Below are 19003 nucleotides of genomic sequence, written 5' to 3' on the forward strand. Positions count from 1 at the left end.
TAACCAACAGGGTATATTAATCATTAATACCAACACAAAAAAAAACTATGAATTCCATCTTGGAGTGGTCTACAAGTTTTTACTTAATTTTTTGCCCCTTACCTCATGTTTACGTTATCGGCAGCCATTAACATGTAGGTACTTGAAATATATTCTTCCGCTCTTTCCTTCTTCTTATTGACCTTTGAAGGGTTAATTGTATTTGTGACTGTCTTGTTGGTTGTCCTAAAAAATAAAATAAAATATTTTTTTTCTGTTAATTTGATAATTTTGACTTACACCACTTTAGCTACCGACACAAACGTCATTATTTAAAAAATCCTTAGGCAATAAAACCCTCTCTTGAACGTGGCATTTCCACTCTCTACCTAGTCTATGGATCTGCTTTGTGTCTATGGATTTAACGTAATAACGTTACTTTATTTCATACTAATATCGGTTCCATGCGCTTTTACCATGATGAGTCTTTACAGCACTCCTCTTTCGAGTTTTCCTTTCCTATCCCAATAGTACTTTAACCTACCCTTTGGGAGGGTGTAAATGGAGCTGGGCTGGGATAACCGTAATACCCGTGATCCTGGAATCACTGGAATGTCTGTTTCCTGCTGTCCAAGCAAGCCTAAACCCATTTTGATACGGTTGAACTAATCACGTTTACCGTGCGTTTACTCACCCATTAACACACGTTTCCTCGAGTTTCATTGCCATGGAACGAGCATGAAAGTACCTACATAATGTTCCTAGTCTTGATGAAGACAGACGGCATACTTATGATCTTTCTCAGTATAGTGTTATGTGAAGTTTTATCATAGTCGAACTATTAAAAACATTTATGAATTTGTGGGATATGATGTTCATCCACAATAAGGAAGCTAGATGTTAGTGCTTCCTTCCGAGCGGGTGTTGTGCTCGGGGACCAAGGTCCAATTTACACCATCTTGGTTTGCCTATATATACTTGGCAGGATATAAAACTCCGTCACCGCGATGCAGGTTTGTATGAGCGGCGGAGTGTGCCATAGTGAAGTAGTGACAGCGCCATCTGTTGGTCACTAGTTTGTAGTGGCGTCGCTACACCACTCCCCCCGGAAGAACCGGAGGTGGATGACGTCAGGATGAGCTCAGCAGTCTGTGCGTGATGAGCTTACAAGTGCCAGTGTGCTCAAGTCTGCGGTGAGTCGAGACGAGCAGGTTGCGGTGCTCTATCCACGGTGAGTCGGGATAGTGAGCGGAGGCGTCTTCGATGGTCGGGCGTGGAGCTGGGCCAGAGCTGTACCCGTGACCAGTGAAGTGACGGTTGCTTGCTGCCGAGGAACCAGGAAGGTCGGTTGCGATCTGCGATGGTCCCTGAAGGCTGGATGCTGGCTTGTTGAAGACTGGAGCTGATGACGGAGTGGCGGAGATGGTGAGGATGGCGGAGGCTGATGCCGAAGATGGTGGTGATGGAGGTTGCGTCTCACATCACGTCGGGGTCACCAATGTGGGATATGAAGTTGATCCACAATAAGGAAGCTAGATGTTAGGCCTCAGCCTCGAACTTAGCGGGCAGCGGGGCGGCGGCGGCGGCGGCGCGGGAGCGGCAGGATCTTATGCGTAAAATCAAATGGACCGGTTCTCGAAAACAGCGGCGCGGCAGCGAGGCGGCAGCGGGCAACGAGCGGGCAGCGGCGAGGGAGCGGGCATCGAGCGGGGAGCGCACTCCTTTTGCCCACAATAAATCGAGCGTTAGGATTAAATTTGAATCGAAATAAAATTGTCGCCGTTGTTCAGACATTTCGTTTGCGAATAAAAACAAATATCTCGACAACACAACCCCGAACACAACACTTCGCCGCTAAAGCGCCGCGCGAGCTGCCCGCTAGTTTCGAGAACGGGTCTGCGTTACCCGCCCCGCTCCCGCGCCGCCGCCGCCGCCGCCCCGCTGCCCGCTAAGTTCGAGGCTGAGGCCTTAGTGCTTCCTTCCGAGCGGGTGTTGTGCTCGGGGACCAAGGTCCAATTTACACCATCTTGGTTTGCTTATATATACTTGGCAGGATATAAAACTCCGTCACCGCGATGCAGGTTTGTATGAGCGGCGGAGTGTGCCATAGTGTAGTCGTAACAGCGCCATCTGTTGGTAGACTAGTTTGTAGTGGCGAGTAGATGTCGCCACAAATTAAATGATACTCAGAATCAAGGGTGTTATCATGATACCTAATATATCTTTTTACAGGATGTCCCAAAAAGAGCGTGCCAAACTAAGATGATAACACTGGATACTATTAAACAAAAAAAAACTTTTGGCACGCCCATTTTGGGACATCTTGTATAAAAAGAACCGCGCTGTACCTACCTACCTTATGTTTGTCATTCAAACTATGGGAGAAATTATGGGAATCAATCAAATCAAACAATGTAAATTTTCTTAAAAGTATTTCTTAATTATTCTTATCAAACATTTTTTTACTTAGATAATTTCATTTTTTTATACTTTTGAACATGTTCTGCTGTATTTTTTTAGTGAAATCACTTGTAATTATAGTTATGGAAGGATACAAAGCACATCAATAGGTCTGAGCTACACCAAACATTTGTCATGTTGAAACATACAAGTAAAAACATCTTCCCACTGGGTGGATGACTTACTTATTACATGAGGAAATTAAATAAATTAAGTAAGAATAAAAACGTTATTCAAACTTCAACTTAATCAATTACAATCTTTGTTAGGTAGGAATATCTTACTGTCCTAAGTTCTAAAATAACTAATCGGTCGGTTTCTGGGATAACGACAGTCATTCCATGCTACGAACCAGTCGGAGGTACAATGCAATGAAGAAACATTTACGCGAGAATAGTCCAACTAAAATACTTATCCATTAATTCTAGATCAAAGCTGGTGCAGCCTTACTTTTGATTAATAAATTACATTACATCTATCTATCGTTGTAAAGGCGTGACAACACATGGCATATTTTTTTAATTCACGTTATTTGACTAATGCCAAATCTTTCACACAAACTTAAGCAATTTTATATTGGCTAAAAAGCCCTGTTTGTACAAAACATGCCATGTGGAAGTTGTACCTATATTACTACTATACTCATACGAATTAGTCAAAGAAAACTTGTTTGATTTAGCCATATAAAAAACAATATCGAATGATACAGGTAATAACAGGTTCCAAGTGTTTAAATCAATTCGAGCCCATTAAATCAAATTCTCTTGATATCTGATTATTTCACTCTTACTAATATTTGATTCAAAATTAAAATTTTAAGTAATTAGATAATGAACGGCAAATAATACGCCATCAAGTTTCAACAATGTCACTACTAGCTAAAAGAATCACATAGTATCAAGAAAGAATTATAAATAATACACTATGTAGTGTTTCCCTAAATTAATTCCATGGGTAGTTTAATAGAGCAATACATAAGTCCAATATCAATCATTGGGATCGCTCCTTCATAGGGGTGGGTAATAATTATTTGTTAACATAATGATTGAAAATAATAAAACCAAATACATATAATACGTATTATCAGTAACAAGGGCATTATCAATTTGTTGCTTTACCATGTATAAGCTATTCTTCTTAGTTATTTGGTCATCACATCAAACCGTAAAGTACAATTTCGTAAGGTGTTGGGTCGGCAAAAACTGAAACAAAGAGTTCACACCAAGTTTCTAAATTCTGGGAAAGAATTTCCATTCCGGGAAAATTATCTCTGAGTTAACTGTTTAAGTTTGTGCCAACTTGTCAACTGAACCTCTATTTTATATCCAAATATTACAGATCCATTTTGTGACGATTTAAAAATACACCGTTAATATCGAATTAAATTAAAATACTAAATTCAAAGTACACGTAAAATGTAATTTAAAAATTATATGAGACTGAATATAAAATAATACTTATTGTAATTAGAAATGCGGCATTCACAACGTTCCCGAGTACGCTACATCGATACAGATCGCAGCGCGACAGCTTCCGTCTGTTAAAAGGCTCGCTCAGGTCAAGCTAGCATCTCTAACGGGGAATCTTCCAATACTCGAACGGTATCAATTTACGCTTTACTCTTATATTATTAAAATTATTTAATATCGAAGGCTACCATTTAAAGATTTAGAATAATAATAACAGTGGAGTAGTCGATTTATTGCCTACAGAATTCATACACACTTCAGTGTCTCGCCACATCGGAGCGGTCGACGTTAAAAATAAACAAACTTCATCATTAATCTTATCTACTCGGCGGAGTCTCCAGGGAGACGGGGTTACCTACACGGAGTCCCGGAGGTACAGTGGAGCGATCGCGGAGCGGCGCCGGCCCTCGCCCCGTCTACCGCACTCAGTACGGGACGTAATACGTGCCGCGCCTGTAACCTCTGCGAACAACGCACACGCCATTACTCACTGCGGAGGCGCCTCGACACCACTGACTTGCGAGTTAACGTGCAAAGGCGAGTTAAGTTCGTCTCGGTTTACCTTGAAGGCGACGGATGTTTAGTCAAATTTTCGACGACTCTTTTGTCTTCTTTAATATTTTTTATGCGGACCTACCTTGCTTTTTTTACGATCGTAGCACGTTTGCGGTCCATGGCCTTAACTCGACTGTGCCATATAACAAGCGTTGCGACAAAACGTTACACCCATAATAATAACACTACAGTTCCAATCATCATGCAGACGTGTAAGTTATATGTCAATATTATAAATAAGGATAGATAGGGTTGCTGTATTAAAATACATAGTTCTCCATTGCAAACTTTATTCAATATAATGTCTTATAATGCCTTCTTTTGATCAACATTACATGTTTGGAAATATATAAAAAGTTTGTAGAAAATATAATGACAATAGCCATGCACATACATTACTTATACAACACTACTTATGTACTTTTATTGTCTTTTGTCTATAACTATAAACAACCAAGGAATAATACATCAAAATATAAAGAATAAAATATGTACCATAAGCATTGCATGACTGGCAAGTGAACAAATTGTAGCTTAAATAAGAATGCAACTAAGTAAATCAAAGAAATAATAAGAACATGTAACTATTAAATCTACAAATAAAAAATAAAACAATTTGGCAAATATCGGAAATGTATACAATAAGTTATTATCAAGAATTCTGAAGGTATCATGCCACCTTACACCCAATATAGCGAAGCTAGCTCGCGCTAGTGTTCATGCTAATCTTAAATAGGAGGTAAACTCAAATTGGAGTAAGTGCATTTGATAAATAATCATGATCATTTTAATCATATTCATATTTTATTTTGATATATTGTTCGGTCCAGAAATGGCCATTGTTTTCATGTATGCAATGAATAATTGAGTTTCGAACTCGACTAACAAAACAAGATATACTTTTTAAAAGGCAATCCTAACAAGGGCAACAGATTTCATTTCAAGAGAGAAAACACATTCAGGCATTGAGATTTAAAACGTTTAATACATGGATCTAGTTTTCAACATTGGCAGAAAAAATGTAATAAGGCAGATGCAAAACATAAAATATTGCGACATCGACTCAATAACACATTGCATACACAATAAAAACATGCCGATGTTTTCATTTTCAAGTCGCACATTCAGCGCTTCTGCGTTACATGAATAGAAAACTAAAAAAATGTACTACAACATTTAAAATGCACATCGGTGTGAGAGGAACATACACACAAGATTTGCGAGAGAGTATTGCAAATGTTTGTTTGTATGTGCAAGCCTGTGGCGAAGTTCTAATATGGATTGTACCTGCCGCGTCGCACGGGCCGGTAGCCCGAGTAGTAGGGCGAGTAGCCGCCGCGGAAGCCGCGCCCGCGCCCGCCGCGCATCGTCCGAGGCGGCCGGTTCGTCGACGAGAGCCCAGGTTTGTTGGTGCGTTTTGGCATCACCTGAAAATCACAACATTATCTGATTATTAATAAATGAATGGCAATTTCTCGAGTGGCGACCACGGGCTGGAAGACATAGCGTGGGCAGGCCTCCTACTAGGTGGACCGACGATCTGGTATAGGTCGCGGGAAGAGCCTGGATGCGGGCAGCGCAGGACCGTTCATTGTGGAAAACCTTGGGGAGGCCTTTGTCCAGCAGTGGACGTCATTTGGCTGAAACGAACGAAATGGCAATTTGCAGCTGAAAAACATAGCTGATTTTTGTCTTCCACATCTATGTAACTGTTTGTGTGTTGAATTTTGTTAAAAGATCTATTTTTACAACATTAATATAACACGACTAAAAAGTTCATTAAGTCTGTAACCAGTGTTGTTACCTCAGTTGTTACAAGATTGCAAATTCTACACAAATCACACAATAGAAGAATGCTTTAAAAGTAATATTATCACTATAATTTATACAAACCTTAATCTGTCTTCCTCTAAATAATGATTCATCCATTGCCATTGCTGTTTGTACACTATCTTTGTCTCCAAACTCAATATAAGCGAAGCCTTTTGGATGTCCGTCAAATTTATTGCATAATATTGTAACCCTGTAAACAAATAAACATTCAATTACATCAATAATACAATGTTAGTGTATGTTAAATGAAAAGGATAAAAGACACAATGAGAAAAATAATATCACAGTAAAATACCTTTTTTACATTATTTAAAACTTATTCTTCTTCAGAACATGTCCATGTTAATAGTATGAATTTTAAAATTTAGTTTGAGATAAAACTCTCAAGGCAATTATTTTTTAATAAATAGTAACTCGCTATACAAATTAACAATACTGACCTATTAATAGATCCACAGCCATGGAAATGCTGTTCCAGTTCCTCAGCAGTAGCCCCGTAGTCCACATTTCCAACGTAAACTGATCTATTGTCCGCTTCTATCTTCTCTTCAATTGACATGTTCAGTGGACTTGCTGTTTGAACAGATTAGCACTTATTTAGATCACAGCCCTTTTATATACAAGTAAAAAGTCATTAAGTAATGAAGTCATTAATTAAGTGGGGATTAGTGAAGTGTTTTTTTAAGTGTGTAAATTAAGATTAAGTTCTGTAGATTTAAAACTGAGAACTGCAGGCAAATAAATACCACAAAATGAAGTACTTAAGTAATTGATGAAGATTAGTGTAGTACTTTTCAAATGCATTAAATGTGTAAATTAATTTTAAGTTCTGTAGATTTTAAAGTGAGAACTGTAGAGACATAAATACCATAAAAAGAAATAATTAAGTAATTGATGGAGATTAGTAAAGGAAGTGTTTTTCAATTGCATTTAGTGTGTAAATTAATTTTAACTTCTACAGATTTTAAAGTGAGAACTGTAGACAAATAAATACCACAAAATGAAGTAATTAAGTAATTGATGAAGATTAGTGTAGTACTTTTCAATTGCAATAAGTGTGTAAATTAATTTTAAGTTCTGTAGATTTGAAACAGAGAACTGTAGATAGAGACATAAATACCTACCACAAAATTAAATGAAGTAATTAAGTAATTGATGGAGATTAGTGAAGTGTTTTGCAATTGCATTAGGTGTCTAATTTTAAGTTCTGTAGATTTGAAACAGAGAACTGTAGAGACATAAATACCACAAAATGAATTATTGAAGTAATTGATGGAGATTAGTGAAGAAGTGTTTTTCAATTGCAATAAGTGTATAAATTAACATTAAGTTCTGAAAATTTAAAACCTAGAACTGTAGACAAATAAATACCACAAATAAACTTTTATCATTAGGAGTCCTTATCTCTCATTTTGTCATGTTGATTATTGAGTATAAACAAAAACATTTTTGTTTCACATTCAAAAATTATTCACTTTCACACATAAATGATTAAACATGTATGTAATACTTACTTAGTCCTGGAGGGCTTCCCATATTCATCTGCTTATCAACCTCAGTTTGCATTTGTTTGAGTTTTTCAGCCTCCTCTTCCATCTCTCGGACCCTGGCCTTAATCGCGGCCAGGTCTGGCACTTCGCTGCCTGCTGCTTCATCGCCACCCTACAGATAAATAACCGTTATGCCTCTGTTTATAACCTAACACCTAGTTTAGTAACAAACTTGTAAAATGATACAAACAATTAGGAACATTTTGAAGTTACTGGTGATGTAAACAATGCAACAGATTTTTATTTATTTTCAATACAATCACAATAAGATACAGAAACCGTATTCTTTACGTCAGCTAAAATACCACGACAATTGGCACATAAATTTCAGAATCAGATGTTTACTGTCGTGGTATTTTTCGCACTTAACGCAAATCTAGACAAATGGTACTCACTCCAAGGCTGCTATCCGTCATATTTAGGGAACCGTTGGTTCCGTCCAAGTGATTGTTATCAAGTGAATCTAAATAATCATCATTTTCTGCCATATCAACTTATCGACGCTACCATGAAATTCTGTTCCGAATATGGAAAAACACTTATGTTCCTAAAAGGTAGACGTTTTATTAGTAAATTAAACAAAAAATATACATAATTACAACAGTAATGAAGATACGATGCTTTGACAGAAAGCTACTCTTCTTCCTTACCTGCAGAGGTACCGGTAACCAAAATCTATTACGAAGATTGACCTACTTTTAAAATATAGCCGACACTATTCACTTTTGTACACACTAATTAATAACAAACAAATAAATTATGTTAGCGTCATAGCACTTCACTGATAATTCTGGATTTATTTTGAAGAAAACTGGAAAAATATCCCCAAACAACTATTTTTGACAACTGGTTGACAGATAAATCATAAACAAAACAAGAGACAAGAAACAAGTACAAACTCTACAATTTTACTTGTCTATGGTATACACGAATGAAGCAAGTTGCATTTTGACGAATTATCTCGTTTATCACTAATATAAGCTAGTGGAATTTCAAATTAGCTAGCTGAATTCGGATTCTGCTAAACAGTGCCACCCACGTATAGATGACCCACGCTGAACTGTCCCACCAAACTCAATGACAGGGGGGCGCTACCATCGTTCAACTATATGGTTTCCAACATGGCAAAAATCTGAACCAGCGATCCGGTATTGACGGTGGCGCCCCACTGTCAATGTCATCGACAGGACAGTCCAGTATTTTGGAACTATATGAGGTAGGATAGACAGATGATGACTTACTAATTTCCTATGGGTGAAAAGATTGGAAAAGATTCCCTCTCACCACAACACTTCTCAGAAAAAAAGTAAAAAGTCAAAGTCAAAATCTGTCTGTCACATTGACATTCTACTTTGTTGTGAATTTTGGAATGAAAGTTCAACGCATTTTTTTCCTGTTTTTCTTTATTAGTATTAAAGTTATTCAAATTAAATAAAAGTTTATCAATGATGTCAGCCATAGGACCTGAGTTTCATAATTTCATTAAAAAACTCGAAGACAATGGCGATAAAATGGTTTTGGGGACACCCTTGGAACAACAACCACTTGACTTTGAATTCAATGTACGAGTTTATCCATCTTTATTTTATTAAACACAACTAAATATTTGCTAAACTGATAGTCTTCGTTACAGAATTATGCCTGTTACGTGTGTAACGGGTACTACGGACCGAGTTTCGGAGAGCCAGTATGTGTGACTTGTCATACATTCTTGTTCCCAGACTTTCCGTCATATTTCCCAAGTTCGTACTTCTCCAGTGAGAAAACTGACGACGGTGACTCCGGCAACGATGAGCCTTCGGACCTCAATTACAGTGCGGATCGTAAAATGTATAGAGCTTGTCAGTTGCCAGCATGTTGGTATTACAGGGTAAGCAGAAAAAAAGATTTTATACAATTTAAAAATCTTTATTTTAAAAAACATTAAAGAAGAATACAAAAATTTCAGAACTCATTAGACAGTGAAACAAGCCCAGAAGATGAGGCAAGTCGCGCCAGTGGCTTAGGAGCCAGCGGGAGCGGCAGCAGTGGGTCGGGCCAGTCGGGCGCGGGGCAGGCGCCGCCGCCGGCTCCGCCCAGCCTAGCACTCTCCCTGCACGCTCTGTCTACTCCCCGCCCACCAGAAAACCTTGCTCCGGGTCTAGTTGAACAGCTGCCTTCAGAAGGTGTGTATACTTTTCATTAAATTGTCATTTTCTTTGTTTGTAGCTTGTTAAGAGAATGTACTACCACGAAGCAATACCATTGGGTGACAAGTTACTAAGTACCTTGTCTTTTTGGAACGGATTATTTATTTATGACCAGAATTTCTTAGTAGCAGTCTAGTGTTAAGAAATTGCAGCATACTTGTGTGGAATTTACTGGGATTATAAAATTAACTTGTATTTATGGATTCCATGGCTACTAAAGCCTGGTCCGTGAGCATGTAGAATCCCGTCCAATGACCTCACGGACCAGGCTTTACTAATATGTATTTTGTTGAAAACTGACTGGGTTTTGAGGCTTGAATGAAGTGAATAATTTTTTATTTTGGTGTTATTGATTAACTGACTCTCTTATTCAATAATACCTACCCAATTAGGAATCCATAAAGAGATAATGTGTATTTAATCACTATGTAATAACCTAAGCTGGTTGTATGCCAATGTCAGTGTCAGTGTAGGTTGTACTGTAAATCAGGTAGTTCTGTCTCAAGGGCAGGTTTTAGTAAGTATGCCCATCTTGCAGGGAGAGCCTCACACAACCTGCCGGTTCCCCCGGGCCAGTGGGTATGCAATTTTAATGCATTTCCTGACGAAAAAAAGGCTGTATATCAGTGTGTACTGATTTATAATTGTCACATGACTAAATTACGCGTGTTGCAGTGCTGCTGTGCATCTTCAGCTACCTGGACGACCTCTCCTTAAGCGCGTGCGCGTGCGTGTGCGCGCGCTGGTGGCGCCTGGTGCGCGCGCGCGTGCCGCCGCCGCGCTGGGCCGCCTTCACGGCGCGCCGCTGGCCGCTGTACCGCCCGCTGCTCACCAACATCGACTGGCACAAGGTCAGTCGCTAGGCGTCGCTACCTGGGCCGCCTTCGGTTACTTACTAACATCCACTGGCATAAGGTTAGCTTCAACCACGCCAACGCGTGCAGATCGCCATCGCCGGCGCGATCATAGGCCAATACAGGTCGCGCGACCCATGACAGTCCGAAAGACCTGTCATTGGCCTATGATCGGGCCGTAATCGCGCTGGCGATGGAAGTTTTACTGAGCTTCACCTTGGTAACGGCCTCAGCCCTGCTACAGTACGATGTATAGATGCTGCCTTCACCGCGCGCCTCTGGCCGCTGTACCGCCCGCTACTCACCAATATTGACTGGCATAAGGTTGGTGGCTAAAGCTAAAAATTCCGCAGTGGAGAAACCGCGGGATTATTTCCAAACTCATAAGACCGGAGACGTAGCTGCCGCGGTTGCGATTGTTGCGCGCAAACTTGGCGGGCGATTATCGCAAGACAGAAAACTCAGTGCGATTCTACGAATTGCTCATCGGTGCAGCGGGCGCCGCGCCATGAATAAACGGCATACTATAATAAGTTACCTGCGACTTCGTCCGTGAAATGTATGATTAATAAAAAACTTCTTATATTTTGGAATACTTTAAGATACATAGAAGTAGGGATTGAATAAGTATAGATTTAATTCAATTTACTTAGTTGTTATTTCAAGTGTTCTTCATACATCGTGGTGTGATCCCCAGAAGTACCAGTCGCTGGTGGAGTCGTGCTTCTGCCGCAACTGCTTAGTGCAGATGTGCGTGCAGGCGCAGCCGGCCGGCGAGGAGAACGCCTGGCGCCGGAACCGCTTGCGGAACGAACTCAAGGTATTTGTGGATCTCTTTGCATCTGTTACTATCATCATCATTTCAGCCATAGGACGTCCACTGCTGAACATAGGCCTCCCCCAATGACTTCCACATCGCACGGTTGGTAGCGGCCTGCATCCAGCGCCTTCCTGCTACCTTTATCAGGTCGTCGGTCCACTTTGTGGGTGGACGTCCCACGCTGCGTTTTGCGGTACGCGGCCTCCATTCCAGAACCTTGCTGCCCCATCGGCCGTTCTACATTTGTTACTATGTCTGTCTTTAAAATTATTTATATTCTATTCTATTATTGTTGCCAACTCAGCCCCCCCTAAAACAAGTGGCACTATTTTGATCCTTCCAAACATCGAATCCCTGCACAGAGAAAAGTGAGTCCATATAAAAAATCGCTGGGGAGCAGGGCTTTCGAAGTTACAGCCCTCAAATCTTGGTACTGAAATTGTATTTTACAGACAATTGAAAATAGGTAAAATTCAACTGCCAAAAGACAGCTCAGTTTACTATTTCCCCTTGTTTTTAGGAGGTAATATTTTTATAATCTCCTTTGCTGCTAAAAAATATTTTTAGGCCAGATACAAGACTTTTTTATGCTATCAGATGTTACGTAACGACCCGCCCGAGGGGATAGCGGCTACCCCGCTGGACCCGAAGTGCTGCCACTGGCAGGCCAGCGTCACGGGGCCCGACGGCTCGCCCTACGAGGGAGGCGTCTTCTACCTTTGCATTGTTATAGAAGTATTGTTATGGCAGCTACATTTATTGCTATCAGATGTTGCGCAACGACCCGCCCGAGGGAATAGCGGCTACCCCGCTGGACCCGAAGTGCTGCCACTGGCAGGCCAGCGTCACGGGGCCCGACGGCTCGCCCTACGAGGGAGGCGTCTTCTACCTTTACATACAAGTTCCATACGCGTGAGTATATGAATCTTATGCTATATTAATTTATGATTGACCTAGTAATTTTGTACTTTAAGTGACATAACACTCAAGAAGACATTTTTATTAATTTCAAAATAACTTGATTATTTAGAAAAATACAATGAATGTCAGTCAGATTCCTTTATTGAGAAATTATTATTGATGATTCTCTATTCTCTGAGTATCGTATCTTTTTGCTAGCTCTTCTATCTTCCTCCACGAAGTTTTTACACCAGTCATTTGTCTGGCGAGCATAGCGAGATCAGGCGATGTTATTAGTTTCGATTACGCCCGAGCGCCTTGCTGGTCATCTTGCCTCGCCATGAATCGCTTAATGACAGAATTCTCTGAACGAGATCGCTAATATGAGAACTGATGCATTCTAGCCATAATCTTTGTGTAGTAGAGACTAAAGTTAAATAACCTACTGATGATTATGATGTCCTGAATGTCCCATCGCACGTACCCAATGAGCCCACCAGTGGTCCGCTTCCTAACGCGCGTGCTGAACCTAACGTGTCACGAACTTACGATACTCTTCTTTCCGCTGTCTTCGGTTTTATCCCCGGTGTAGGCGGCATTATGACTTATCGTCTTGATAACAAATTATGTGGGATTTCGCCACACTGTTATAATGGTGATTATGATTGAAATAAAATTGTCGAATATACCATCCCATCCCAGGTACCCAATGAGCCCGCCGGTGGTGCGTTTTCTAACGCGCGTTTTGCATCCTAACGTGTCGCGGCACGGCGACGTGGGCATCGACTCCGTGCACCACAACTGGTCGCTGGCGCTCACTATAAGCAAGGTGCTCATCTCCATCCAGAGCCTGCTCACAGATCCATATACCGCGGTCAGTATACAGGCTGAAGGTGACTCCATTACAGGAACCCGACGAGCCGCCAGTGGTCCGCATTAGTACTGGTCGCTGGGCAGTATATAGGCTGAACCAGGCCTGGCTCACTCCGCGCGGTACATCCGATAATTACCTACAGCGAAGCGCCCCGCCGGCGGGTATTATATCAGTCGAGTGTCACGCGCGCGCCCGTCAGGACGCTGGCGTGCGTTGTAGTACCTAATTCTATGATCGAAGTATTATTTAAAAATGGACATAAAGAGAAAGAAATATTGTGCGGCGTTCGGGTGTTTAAATTCGAAAAGAAATCTACCGGATTTATCTTTTTTTTCGCTTCCCAAAGATGCTGAAAGGTATGTTGGCCATGTAGGTAATCAATAATTCTTAGGATAGTATAGGAACCTAACCTACCATGACTACTGCTCAGAATGCGTTCGTTCGTTTCAGCCAAATTACGTTCACTGCTGGACAAAGGCCTCTCCCAAGGTTTTCCATAATGAATGCGTACTTACATACATACGTGTTATGAGGTACGTACCTCATGACATATAAGTAGATTAATTATTTTTTTCACTAGACAGCAACCCTAACAGCGTAAGAAGAGTTCAGAGGCACGCGATAGAAAGAGACAAAACTTGTAGGTGAATAAAATTGTAGGTACGTAGTGCTGTGCGAGCTGAATTCCACTTTATCGCGTCGCAGCAAGACTCGCATTTATTTAAATCGTCTTGCGGAGTAATCCTTCTGTACCTGTACTATTACTTATTCTGTGGCTGAACGTGACTCAATGGTGTGTCCACACCGGGTGCACGGCCTCTCGCTGGTGCCATCCTGCTCACTCAAGAGCAGAGTGAGCAGGACGACGTTAGTGGTCCGCTTCTGACGCGCGTGCTGCACCCAACGTGTCGCGGCACGGCGACGTGGGCATCGACTCCGTGCACCACAACTGGTCGCTGGCGCTCACTATAAGCAAGGTGCTCATCTCCATCCAGAGCCTGCTCACCGACCCCTACACCGCGGTCAGTATTCAGGCTGAAGGTGACTCCATTACAGGAACCCGACGAGCCGCCAGTACTGGTCGCTGGGCAGTATATAGGCTGAACGTGACTCAATGGTGCGTCCACACCGGGTGCAAAGCCTCTCGCTGGTGTCATCCTGCTCACTCAAGAGCAGAGTGAGCAGGACGACGTTAGTGGTCCGCTTCTGACGCGCGTGCTGCACGCAACGTGTCGCGGCACGGCGACGTGGGCATCGACTCCGTGCACCACAACTGGTCGCTGGCGCTCACTATAAGCAAGGTGCTCATCTCCATCCAGAGCCTGCTCACAGACCCCTACACCGCGGTCAGTGTTCAGGCTGAAGGTGACTCCATTACAGGAACCCGACGAGCCGCCAGTGGTCCGCATTAGTACTGGTCGCTGGGCAGTATACAGGGTGGAATTTTGTAATGCCACCTGGAGGGAAAGTACTCTTAATACTGCAGATAGAAAATTTTACTGAAAGAAAACATTCCTTTATTTTTGAAAAGAAAGAGAACTGCATTCATAGATTTACGAAAATTTTTCGAAAATTCACTACATACCATACAATTTTCTGTACATAATTAAGATTTTATAGATTTCCTTTCATTTGATTTATCAAGTTTGTTAGAGAGATTTTATCCTTATACTTGACCCTAACGATCGATGCAATAAAAATACAGGGTGTAATTTTTATTTATTTATTTATTTATTTATTTATTAGGGACATCAACAGCTTACAGATTTCAATGTAACATTAGACACTTAACACTATGGAAAGCCAATAACAGATATCCACGCAGTAACTTAGTTTAAATTTTGTCTGTGTACAAACAAACATTTGTGAAGAGAAGCTGAGATAAGTTACATAATTTTATTAGTCTTATTACAAACATTTCACAATTAAATTTTTAACAGATTTTAGTTGGTTCGATTCCCGGGTGTGGCAAATATTTTTTTGGAAATCTTTGAATGCAGTTCTATTTCTTTTCAAAAATAAAGAAATGTTTTCTTTGAGATTTTTTTCTATCTACAATATTAAGAGTAATTTCCCTCCAGGTGGCATTACAAAATTTCACCCTGTATAGGCTGAACGTGACTCCATAATGGTGCGTCCACACCAGGTGCATAGCCTCTCGCTGGCGTCATCCTGCTCACTCAAGAACAGAGTGAGTAGGACGACGTTAGTGGTCTGCTTCTGACGCGCGTGCTGCACGCAACGTGTCGCGGCACGGCGACGTGGGCATCGACTCCGTGCACCACAACTGGTCGCTGGCGCTCACTATAAGCAAGGTGCTCATCTCCATCCAGAGCCTGCTCACAGATGCATATACTGCGGTCAGTATTCCATCAGATACTAAAACTCTACAATGTATGCTTACACGAAAATAATAATAATTATAAACAAATAAGCATATCCCAATATTAGCACGTCACACTGACACCGACAATCAGAGATATTATATTCGCTCGATGCGTCTTAGACCCATCTACCTCCGGTGTCAGTGTGACATGCCAATTTTGGGACACCCTGAATCTACGCTCACCATTAGCAAGGTGCTTATCTCTATCCAGAGATCGCTCACTGACCACAACACTGAGGTCAGTTGTGACACTTATTTAATTAGGCTGAAGTGCATTAGTACTTAATGACTCCAAACATTTCAAAAGTTATAAAAAGGTCCTGTGAGGCTTACAAACAAAGACTCCAGTCCAGTGTCAAACTCGCTGCTTACTTGCTAAGTTCTGAGAATAGGCTAGTTTCCTAAATACATGTCCGTCAATTATACTATCAAAAAATATTGGACACCTATATTTTTTTTGTCAATCAAACTGGTATTTACAAAGTTATGGTGCGTTGAAGTCCCATGTGACGTCACGCTGTGGCTGTGCTACACTTGTTGCAACGTAGTTACGTCACGAGTTAAACTTTATCTCTCTCAATTTTCATTGATTTGTTGAAGCAAAAACTAAGTAATGCTACCTTTTTAGGCAGATTTGTATTTATAACATTTTTATTCTTTTCACAGGTTTGTATGGAGCCAGAAATCGGCGAGATGTATGTACGGGACCGCGCCAGATTCGAAGCCCTCGCACGACGGTGGACGTGGCGATACGCGATGCACGATATCCTACCTCACTGAGACGCGGTAAAGTTCACAATCGACTGGCAGAAGCTGTTCTGAGACTAGCCCGCTTGGAAGAGGTACCTAGTCTATGAATTTAAATTAAATCTAGCTATTGAGGCCTTGAAATTCTGTTCTGATGCCTTCTCTCAGAGCATATTGGAATATATTTCATGTATTTCATACTACAAAAATACGTTTATCTGATGCTTAATGGAATTTAGTGGTTTGATGGTTTCAGTATAAAGTAGACGAAAATATAGTAAAATGTATCATTTATGTAATCTATATCCCATATTTCTAAAAATTATGGATTGTATTATTTTTGGTGAACAGAAACTGCAACAATGTTAGTCAAAATTATTTATAAGTATTATTAATCTTACAATCAAATAACAATGGTATTTATCAAATATGGAACCCTAAAAAAAAAGACAGTTATGTGTTTTGGGTGGCTCTTTAAAATTTATGATGAGTTGTAGACCACAGGAAACTACTATCTTGCCGACTACAACGCATTTTACAATCAGTCAAAGGGTGCAATCACTTGTAAAAAGTTTTTAGATCGTGAATGTGACATCACAAGTCTAATTTTTAATGTTGTGGGCATTGTCTATCGTATCTCATGGTCTGACCTTGTGTAAATAGTCCATTAAACTATCAAGTTCACTGTTTTTGCCAATCTTTTAGTTAATTAGCTTAATAAAAAGCATTTGAAAGAAAAATAATCCCATTGGGAACTAGAAAATGCATAGCAATTAATTAAATTATGATGTAATTTTGTATTAAACTTAGAAACAATTTAGGAAATTGTTATTCTAATGGTGCGTCCAGACTGGGCGAACGGGCTCGCGACATCCTGCTTACTCAAGAGTAGTCAAGAGCAGGGTGAGCAAGGATGTCGAGTTTGCCGCGCGAGCCTGTTCGCCCAGTGTGGATGCACCATACAATACTACAACTACTATAACTGTATATACCTACATATGCACGTATTAAAATTTAATTGTTTTGTACAGGGTGTTGACTTCAATGCGTGCTATATTTGGGGGACGAATACTCGTTATGATACGAAAAACTTTCATTAAATACATTAATTATAGTACATTCGTATAAATATAGTACAAATTCAAATCAATACCCTGTAAAAAACTTTACGATTGGAAAGGCTGTGTAAATAACTATGAAAGTAAATTTATGATGTGCTGTAATTGTGTATTAAAGTTTATATTTAAAATCTCGATTTTTTTACTTAATTGCTAGTCCTTTAATCTTTTTCCATATTTCGCTGAGTTGTTCACAGTTGCACAGGTAAGGCAAACAGTGGCTACTGCCTGGAGCCCTGCAGTACCCTGGATAAGGCGCTTCGCCCTTTGGCAACCATCTTCTTGTGTTCCCATACAAATATGGTTCCAGTTCGCGTTTACTAAAGGGAACTATAGCGGTACGTATTTTGAAACTGCCCGGTACCAAATAATGGACGTACGCTGCGAATGTTATGTACCCCTGAAAAATACGAGGTTTGTGATTTTTTTTACAAAATCATTATATTTGGGGTATGAAATAGTATTGAGTAGTGGGATTATATTTTATTATATTATATCTCTATATAATAAAAGAAAGTCGTGTTAGTTACTCCACTTATAACTCAAGAACGGCTGAACCGATTTAGCTGAAAATTGTCAGGGAGGTAGTTTAGAGCCAGGAGAAGGACATAGGATACTTTTTATCCCGTTCGAAATAAAAAAAAAGTCTGCTTATTTATTGCCATTAAGGCGGAATAAAGTTCGCCGGGTCAGCTAGTTAATAATAATCAAAGCTTTATAACTTCATGTTTCGATGCCTAGATTCAATACTTAAATTTCAGAAGAATAAATTCCTGGCTTTTCTCTCTATTTTATCTCAATGTCAAGTTATTTCAGCAATTATGTTTGATTCGGCACCATTGTTCGATACGGAGTTCACTAGATTATAGTTTCCAACAAAACAAGATAAACGTCATGCTAGCAGAAATAAGTTTTATTTATTACATAATATCTTTGTTATTCCCTAGCCTAGCTACAATAATAATCTTTCATTATATTCTGAGTTTAATAAGTATAATAACTTACGTGAATACCGGTTATCTGGAAATCTATAGGATGTATAATCATCTCAAGTACTTTGTTTGTATTGCATCAATTTCAAGAAGTTACCTATTATACGGTGTTATTGCAGTGCAATCAATTACAGTACGGTTTCAATTAAAGATTATGTTTCATTTTTACTTTGTATTTCCTTGTTCTTGTACGCGATAGGAGTAATAATTAACATGAACTATTTTTTTACGTACCTAACTTACTAGATTTTTTCGCATTTTATTTCTTTTTTAGTTA

The 19003-nt window shown here is 40.1% G+C and overlaps 2 protein-coding genes across 3 annotated transcripts; one reads left to right on the forward strand and one right to left on the reverse strand.

The window, feature by feature from the left end:
- Window positions 1-2398: 2398 nt before the first annotated feature.
- LOC135079992 (polyadenylate-binding protein 2) lies at window positions 2399-8712 on the reverse strand. 2 transcript variants are annotated; one of them, XM_063974656.1, is made up of 7 exons: window positions 8497-8712; window positions 8242-8393; window positions 7811-7958; window positions 6737-6869; window positions 6357-6486; window positions 5751-5890; window positions 2399-4370 (listed from the first exon to the last, which is right to left on the reverse strand). In XM_063974656.1, the coding sequence occupies exons 2-7, from the start codon at window positions 8332-8334 to the stop codon at window positions 4334-4336; spliced, it is 681 nt and encodes a 226-aa protein (XP_063830726.1). In that variant the 5' UTR covers window positions 8335-8393; window positions 8497-8712; the 3' UTR covers window positions 2399-4333. The 2 variants fall into 2 exon arrangements, with proteins under 2 accessions (XP_063830726.1, XP_063830727.1); XM_063974657.1 differs by lacking the exon at window positions 2399-4370 and having other exon boundaries at window positions 4737-5890; window positions 8497-8711.
- A 490-nt stretch (window positions 8713-9202) lies between these two features.
- On the forward strand, window positions 9203-16790 carry LOC135079996 (uncharacterized). Its single transcript, XM_063974661.1, has 8 exons — window positions 9203-9408; window positions 9480-9716; window positions 9795-10011; window positions 10711-10886; window positions 11587-11709; window positions 12479-12621; window positions 13312-13483; window positions 16536-16790. The coding sequence occupies exons 1-8, from the start codon at window positions 9292-9294 to the stop codon at window positions 16647-16649; spliced, it is 1299 nt and encodes a 432-aa protein (XP_063830731.1). The 5' UTR covers window positions 9203-9291; the 3' UTR covers window positions 16650-16790.
- Window positions 16791-19003: the final 2213 nt, after the last annotated feature.

This window comes from Ostrinia nubilalis, chromosome 17, assembly GCF_963855985.1.
Source record: "Ostrinia nubilalis chromosome 17, ilOstNubi1.1, whole genome shotgun sequence".
Lineage (NCBI taxonomy): Eukaryota > Metazoa > Arthropoda > Insecta > Lepidoptera > Crambidae > Ostrinia > Ostrinia nubilalis.